The following is a 9,190-nucleotide window of genomic DNA, read 5'->3' on the forward strand; positions in this document are numbered from 1 at the left end:
TAAACATTGGAACAGGCTGCCCAGGGAAGTGGTTGAGTCACCATCCCTGGAGGTATTTAAAAGACGTGTAGGCGAGGCGCTTAGGGACATGGTTTAGTGGGCATGGTGGTGTTGGGTTGATGGTTGGACTCGATGATCTTAGAGGTCTCTTCCAACCTTAATGATTCTATGATTCTATGAATAATAGCCTTGGCATTCTCTTTTTTGCTTCAGCTAGATAATTAGTGAACCAGTGCTCAAAAATATCTATGTATATCAAGAAGTTTAAGCAAAATAAGTTTCAACTGAAACTTTGCAATGAAATCTCTCTTAAATCTCTTCTAGATGGCAAATTAAGCTCACTATTTGGCTTATTATCAAATCACTTATGCAGGATGCATGTATCTCTCGTAAGCTTGAGATGCTCAAAGAGGGTAGAACTAAATGACAGTGATGTTGAACATGTTTTTTAGAGACTCCAAGGTTGGAGCTTGAACTTGTTATTTTTGATCTCAGAAAAATATTTAACGATGATCGGATAACAGAAGTGAAATAAATGGAAACTTGCTGAAGAGTTTAAAAAAAAAGGCAGTGAACTTGATCAAGTTCTAGAAATACAGGCTTTATGCAGCATTTAATTTTACTTTTCAATGTAGCCTGTGATGACTTCTTTGGTCTTAGAAGTCGACATAAGGGTTACTTAGAAACACAGCATTCTGTGTTGCCTTCTGAAATGCCTTTTGTAGCTACTTTTCAAGACTGTCTTCCTCTGTTACACAAATGTAACAGTACATTGTGGAATATTTTGTAGTTTTTAATGAACAAATATATGCTGTTTTCGTAAAGTCTTCATTTCGTGCAAACTGTTATAGTCTTTTAACAGATTGTGAGTGATGAATGTAATTTGGTAAACTTTAAGGATGTTTGAGGCCAAGTACAGCATTTGTTGTCCAATATTTAATTAACTGCAACGTATCAAATAACAAATCAGCTATAAATTGTATTCTATGGCAGTTGGCAACTTTTGTGTTGTGCAGCAGTAGAAATGATAAGAAATTCTTCACTTGTCTTCAGATGATAACAGTTTTCAAAGAATGCATAAAAATATTTTTCTGACATGAAAACTGATTTTATTTGGAGAGAGTAAGTACAGAGCTGGCCTAATTAGCAAACATTTTGTTAACCCTCAGCTAATGGAATTCAGGCCTGAAGCACTGGATTCATACTGGAAAACCAGTCGCAGTTGCACATGCTTTCATTAAATCCAGGTTAATTCCACTAAGTTTATACAACTTCTCGATAAACTTGGTGAACTATGTAGTCTTAAGCACACAATTTTTTTGATCCTTACCTTCTAGTTTTCAAAGTTAAAAAAAGATTTTATTTGTGTTTTCTAAAATTATTCTTAGGAAAAAAAATCTCAGATTAAATCATTTATTAGTGAAAATCAGGAAGACTAGAACTAGACGTGTGCCACATGAAGATCTCAAAGTCCTTTGTAGAAATATTAGCATGCTTATTTTCAAATAGTGAGATTGCAAGAAATAGAGGTTCTGTGTCGTTGAAGACAACAAGAAGCCATTGCAGAATCAAAGCTAGAATGTGGGTCTCTAGATTTTAAATTCCATGCTTTAATAATTAGACCAAAGGATATCTCCAGGATAGCTTGTAGGCCTTATGTCTGCCTCCCTCCCATATTATATAGGGAAAAAACCTACCCTGTTGAAAGTGAATATTCTAGAAATATTTCAAATTCCATTTAGTGAAGAGAGATTGAGAAGAAAATCCAAAGGAAAGTAACAGCTCTTGAATGGTATTACACCTATATCCCAGAGCAACAAATCTTACTATTTTTCCTCATTTGAACCCCATTCATGAGAGTTTTGCTGTTAACTTGATCCAGATGACAGATCAAAGCATAGTTCCCTATTGCCACCTTGCTAAAATATTTTTTAAAAGACAGTTTTAATATTATAGTTTTACAGTTACAGATTGCTGTTAAGCTATTTAGTCTGTTACCAGTCAATCAATGACTTTGATTTTACTTCAGTAGTTCCTTACTTAAACTCAACAGAATTTTAGGAGGACAAGAAATATCTGTCAGTTTTCTTACAGTGCTAGATAATAAATTCTTTGGTAAGTGGGTTAAAAATTCAGTTACACATACCATTCATGACCTTGACAGCTTAGCAAATAGTGATATTGAATGATCAAAGACAACTGTTTCAAGCCCTAAGGGTTAATATACCTGTGCACCTAGATTTAAGCTGCTTTTAAGTCCTCTATCATTCCTTTATTTCAAAATGGATGCAGTATTTATTGAATGTAGTCAATAAATTTAAAGCAAAAAAATCTGAGGAAACTGTTTAGACTAAAACTAATACATGGTCTGTTGGAGATGCAGTTAATTAATTGCTGCATTTTACAAGTTAACATTTTTTTCTTTCCTAGTATAAATCCAAATTAAAAACTGCTCCTTCTCAGGTGTGGGCCTGGTGTTCACCAGGCATTTTCAAAAAGAACTATTGGTATGATAATTTTGTTGTCAGAGCTGTGGCTATGTAAATTTTGAGAAACCCTGTTTTCGGGAAAATTGTATCAATAATAATAGTTTTGAGAGGAAAATGTGAATAAAATTGTAAACTATATAATATAACTATTTCAGATATGGAGTAACTTGTGCAGAGTAACATATGATGCAAATTAGATATGGCACAGTTTAAATGCATGTACAAGCATCACTCTAATTTTCATGAATTGTTCATTCCAAGACCGAGTTTCCTGATCATCCAGAAAAGTCATACTGAATAATCTCTTGTGCTTTCAAAAGTAATGTAAGAAAAGTTCTTGGATATTCTTGAATAGGAAATTTTCAAGTATGCTGAAGATGTTGCAGGAAATGATGGCATTGCCAGGTCAGTAGGTGGTATTTTTCCCTCGCAGTTAGTACTGAATCGGTGTCCTAATGTGTTGATACAGGACGCAGACCATGAGGATTTACTGTCTGTCTGATAAACCAACGTCCTAAAATGTATATGCCTTTCTATGTGTTTGTGTATGTGCTTGTATGTAAGCGTAGGGGTGTGAAGCCCTGGGGTTCTGAATGAATTCCAATGTGGTTAATTAATTTCTTCCTCAAATAAAAATATACCTGGCATTTCAAAGCCTACCAAAGATTAAAAGAGTTAACAAGGGAAGCAAACAGAAGTAATGTTACAGGTTTTTGTTTAGAAGGACCTGAAAAGGATTGTAGTGTTCCTCTGGATGGCTTTACTTTTGTTCCTCCTCTAGAAATCCTCCTGTTCATCTTTTAAAAAGTTTGAAATCATACCATGTTTTGTACTTCTTAAGTCAAAGCTAAGCATACCTGGAAAATACAGTTCAGTGTGGAAGTATAGCGCTCTGACAGTAGCTAAAGCAAAGACAAACAGAACCTCAAACTTGTATTAGTTATCGTTGTGAAGAGCTAACAAATAAAAACAAAAAGCTTTTAAAAATAATATTTTGCAAAATATTTAGGATCATTTTAAGAAATTAATGGCAATCACAAGTCATATAAAAGTTTGGATGGTTTGCTGATCACCTGAGTGGAAAAGAAATTCTCATTTCACATTTCTTATATATTTTGTTTCCAGAACAGGCACACTAAAGGAAGCCTATTACAGCATTAACATTTCTTTGTGCACATTTTACTGCAATCTGGCATCCAAAAGGAAGAAACATTAGAAGTGGTTTATTTATATTTCAGCACCAAATTAGAAAGGTGACATCATTCATTTACAGTTCTTATCCCATGACATGTCTAATCCCCAACACCTCATTACAGGGGACACTTTTAGGATTGCATATATCATCTTGTTTAACTTTTGCATTCTTTTATGGAATACAGTTGAAAGGTAGGAAATTTAAGGCTGTTCATTGATAAGAAAATAAACTAATAAAAAGTTAGGAGCTTCCCCAAAGAGGCAGGATATTACAGTGTTTACAGTAAGTGGGTTATTATTTGTCTATTAATTCTTCATCTTTTCCACTCTTTTGTTCAAAAGGCCTTCCTCTTTGAATCTAAAGACAAACAGACCAACTATGGTGATTCAGATTGAGTTGGTCTTTTGGCAAAATCGGTAGAAATTCATAATGGAAATTCATACAGCTCTATGCTTCCATCTTCTTATCTGGGAGGGAGAAAATGAAATTATTCCAACTGGGCAGAAAATAGTGTTAAAAAATGTGAAATGATACCATATAGTGCCAGTGCAATTCCTGTTCAAAGGAATCCACCACTTGACCTGTGGAGGACATTTATTCTGTAACACACTGAGAAGATGCTCTTTTAGTGCTATAGAGATGCTCAGAAAGAGTCTGACAGTGACTAAAGCATGTACACATCCAATCCATGGTTGTTCCTCTATCTTGTTATTGCGGATGCCTTAAGCGTTTGGTTTGGTTTGGTGGTTTGTTTGTTTTTACTTGAACCGAGTACATGTCCCCTCCTGTAAAATAGTTTTCTATGATCCTTCTAATGGACATCATGTGAAGTGCTTGAGAAGCATTGTGACATTTCAAAAAAAAATAATTGCTAAAAAGACACATCAGGATTTCCTGTGATCCTTGTGGTTCATAGTTTTCCTTGTATTAGATTTTGTTATACTTCAAATATTGTGTAATATGAATATTTAGTTTGCTTTTTTCCCAAATCTCTTTTCTACTTTAGGAAAAAACATTAAAATTGGGGAATTTAATAGCAATCTCTGAGTTTCTACATTTTCCATTAAAATATACTTACCAGTGAAATTTTCCTAACGGAGATTTTGATATAGGATTGTTCTCGTAGGAAAATCAATTTACAATAGTCCTGCAAGTAAATTTACCACGTACTAGCTATGGGACACTAGCTATCTCACGGGCACTTGGAATTGGAAGCCAGTTAGACCTGTTAATATAGGAACATACCCAAACAAATGAGTTGTGTTTAAATTCATGTGTTTAAGTTGGTCCTTTAGAACTCATTAGTTTGGGCAAAGTCCTGGGGTAATGTGTTTAGCCAGCGTCCTCACTGGAGTTAGCATGAATCCTGCTACCTCGGAGCATGGGTAGAACTAAATTGTGGCTTTTTGCAATTGATTTCATTCTCATTTCTTAACTGTTCACCAAAAGTGTCTATGTGCAAAGTAGACTTGGTTGTGCTTGACCAACTCAAATGATGTCCACATAGAGAATTGGCACAAAGTAGATAATACTCCTTCAAGAACAACCTTTCTCCTATAAGACTCAGGTGAGATTTTTGAAGATGACATTAAGTGTATTGACTGTTATCTTTCCTTCAGTCATCTGCATGATATTAATTGTATATGTCTCTAATCGATTCTTCTAATTTTGGAAGAGGTCTTTGAGAATTGACAGCATTTTCTTCTGGGTTTTGTTAGTGCAAAAATAAGTAAAACTTGATTAACAAGTTAACTTGGTTAACAAGTTTGCCTGAGACAGCCTTCAGTCATACTAACAGAAAAAATAAGTACTGTATCCACTGGTATTGGGCAATTGGTAGTAAGATATTTTTGGTATTATGAACAAGGTTTGAATTATTCCACTCTATGTATTTCATGGTATGGAACAATTGTAATAGTGATAAAGAGCAGTGATGTCTCTTGTTATCTCATGGTGACATAGATTTTATTATCTGTACACAGCAGTAGCTGAAGTGTTGATCTTTTTTTCAAGATCTATATCTAAGACTTACTTTCATTCAGTAACGTGTCAAGTTCCATAATCACTTATTTCTCTAAGTGCCTGTGTCTGCATCAGTTTTCAGATTCTTTTAACTTACTGTTTAGCAGGGTGACCTTGATGTACAATTAAAATAATTAAGCTAAAATAGAGCTTTTAGCATAACTAATCATGATTGTTGTTGACATGCCTCAGTAGCTAACTGTAAATATTTGAAATACACTTAATATTCCTTTCAGTGAGATTTTACAAGTTAATTAGCAAGACATAATAATAGACTGGAAAAAATAGGAAACTGTTCTAAAATAGTACACTTAGAAAAGCTGAATGTCTTTGTTGACACCCTTCAAACACAACATCCTTGATCATATCCCTTTCTGACTTTTTTGTGCAATTCTACTCATGTGAAAACTGAGACAGAAGATGTGTTCACATACTTTGTTATCTTTTTGTTTGTTTCCTTTTCTTTGCGAGCCAGCAGTCCGGACTTCTATTGTTAGATCCTTACAGCTACCAAAAAAAAAAAAAAAGGCACTAAGAAAGAGCTAAGATCTTCCTAAAACAGTGTTAGAGTAATATATTCCAGCATGTAATAGAATTGTCTCACTTTACGTCTTAAACAGACACAAAACAGAATGAAGCTGATGGCAGATAACTACGATGATGACCATCACCACTACCACCACCATCACCACCACCACCATCATCGATCTCCTGGGAGGCCACAACACTCCAACCACAGACCCTCTCCAGATCAGGTTAGTCACTCCTTTCTCACCTTCAGTTTTATAATTTTACTATTTTGATATTTCAAGATAAAATAAATATTCCAAAGAAATAATAAGCAAGTGATGTGTTCTTTGAACTGAAACTAATAGCTCTGGTATTTATTTCCATCCCTGAAACAATTGAAACATTTTGGCTTTTTGTCTGGTGTCTTATATTTTTCTTACCTATCTTTCCTTAGAATTTTTGCAGCTATTTTCAGCATTTCGTAAGTCAACTTTTTCAGTAGAAAATCAGTGAAAAATCTCCTACTTAGTGATTACTAGTGATTACAGAAGCATGCACTTTTTGGAATAGGTTTTTTGTTTATTTAAAGTAAATGCATTAATCATTAGTATTGAAAAACCTGTGCAGCAGTTCCCTTTGGCAACTTGTAAACCAATGGTTCTAAACTGTTTTTGAAAGTATCTTTCTGTTGAAGCTTTCAAATAACAGGTATGGCTTAACGTCAATAGTGATGCATTTTTACTAGGCAAGACAAACCAAATTCCAGAGACGTTTTAGTTTAAAAATACTTAGTAATTCAGTATTATTCTTCTTAGAATATTATTCTTCTTAGAGTCTTGTGTCTCAGAAAGGGCAAATAACTGTCCCAATAACATGGTCTTCTAGAGTATGGTAATTGAGCATGCTAGCATTGAACCTTTTCTCCTCCACCCAGGGTGAAAAAACATCCATAAGCACAACACTTTTTTGATTTTGTAAATTTCAAAATTTGTTTACAAATAAACACAATTTTTTAAACAAAAATATTTTTGTAAATATGTAACTCATTTGCTTTTATTGATAATATTTCAGGATATTGATATGAAGGTTAAGTGAAAATTAAAATACAAAATTATTAAAACAAGTTTACTGTCACATAGTTTTAAATTAATATTTACACTGTATATGTTTGGAATGAGGAGGTTGTGATATTCTGTGGTTTATTAGCATTCCAACACTTTGTCTCTTGGAATACTTTAATGTGGTTTTGCAGATAATGTTGCTGTCAATAGGCAGAAATTTGCTAAGTGTCCAGTGTGCAAGCTCAGTACTTCTGGTTCATAGACTACTGGGTGAAGCAGACACCTTGACTGAAAAGTTTGTTTTGATGTGTTTGAAACAGATGTTTCCAAACAGAAATTGCTGCGCCTTTTATTTCTGGAAAGCTTAAAGACCAGATCCACCAAAAATAAAGTCTCTGCTCTAATTTTATAGTTATAATATTGAAAATAATGCTATAGTATTGCTATAGCTATTACTAATAATGTTATAGCTATTAGTTATAGCTAGATATCATAAAATTATAGTATTGAAAATAATAAATTAATATGTAATTATCTAAAATGTACATTATATTTGTATATCTACACACCAAAATAGTATTTCAAATTCTAGTGACAACTTTATCTCAGCCTTAAAATACCCTTCTGCCAGCGAACATGTTTTCATAATTGTTTTCTGAGGTGTCTGGGTCTGATACTGTTAAAAATTTGTTATGGTAAAAAATAGTGTGTTGTGTGTAGACGCATGCATGTATGTGTATATGTGTATGAAATGCTAAACCACAAGAAATACAAATGAAAGAAGCTAAGCTGTAGTAGATAAAATTTCAAGAAACAAACTTCCATTTTGAAATTAAAACATATATGTAAGCCATGCTGCCACCATGCCATGTGGTTCCAGCTGATACTGGGTGCCACTATACCATTTCAGATGAATATGCTTAGTAAGCGGAGAGCCTGTCAGCTATGGATGGAGTCCGGCCTGAAAATGACTTTAAAATTTTAAGATAGACTTCTTTTCACTATATGACTCTTCAGCCTACTACAATGAGTGAGAGTTGTACGAGTTTTAGGAGGAGCTCAGTCACAGTAGGACAAGGGGGAAAGTTATCCATGTATGTATCTATCTGGAGTAGGAAAAGCAGGTTATGGAAGCAAGTAACTCTTTCTCAGGTAGAGAAGCCTGGGGAAAAATAAAACATTGCTTTTATATAAAGAATCATTGTTTGATACTAAATTAGTTTATAAGTTCATAATGCCTGAGTAGAAATACAAGGGAAAAACACTGGTGAAGTTATAACGGGGCTGTATGATAGACTACTTGATCAGGAATAGGAGACAAAGAGGCAAATGATGCTTTTTTTTTAGAATGACCAAGAGAGTTGTACTAAAGACAGGAGCTGGTAAGTATGAGAAAACTCAATTTCTTGGATACCAACTAAAAAAAAAAAAACAAAACCAAAACCTGAACAACAGAACACAGAATCCTTCGAGTTCTTGGAACAGGTTAAGAACAACTTTTTCTTTCAGAAAGTGGAGAAGGGTATTAAGGACTTGCTGTCTTGGTTTTGGTTCTTTTTCTGATTGACAGAGAGTTGGCTGAGTTTATAAGTTGGCTGAGTTTATAAGAGAAGGTAAAATTGTCTGGAAATGACAATGAAATAAAAAAGGTTTTGACTTTGTGCAAGGAATAGAATGAGAAAAACAGAATGAAGGCAAGAGATGTGAAAAAACAGGTAACAACAACCTCTGTTACTGAAACCCAGACACTGGCTTCAATTAATTCAAGAAACCTGAACCTGTAAAGAAAATTTGAGGGACAAGACAATGTAAGAGAGCTAACATTTAGTGAAGAAGGTGCTTGTCAATGCACAATAACAGGTTATTCAGGGAAGAGAACGGCTAAGAAGCATAACGAAAGTCGGTATCAAAAC

At 34.1% G+C, this 9,190-nt stretch overlaps 1 protein-coding gene across 1 annotated transcript in view; it reads left to right on the forward strand.

Annotated features, from left to right (window-relative positions):
* Positions 1-7,311, forward strand: part of LOC103925497 (ERC protein 2) — a 280,258-nt gene extending 272,947 nt beyond the window's left edge. The window contains exons 14-15 of the mRNA XM_009334228.1: positions 6,327-6,461; positions 7,288-7,311. Of these exons, the coding sequence (XP_009332503.1) occupies positions 6,327-6,461; positions 7,288-7,311 (159 nt within the window). The remainder of the gene's footprint in view (positions 1-6,326; positions 6,462-7,287) is intronic.
* The last annotated feature ends 1,879 nt before the right edge of the window (positions 7,312-9,190 follow it).

This window comes from Pygoscelis adeliae, unplaced genomic scaffold, assembly GCF_000699105.1.
Source record: "Pygoscelis adeliae isolate BGI_AS28 unplaced genomic scaffold, ASM69910v1 Scaffold411, whole genome shotgun sequence".
NCBI lineage: Eukaryota > Metazoa > Chordata > Aves > Sphenisciformes > Spheniscidae > Pygoscelis > Pygoscelis adeliae.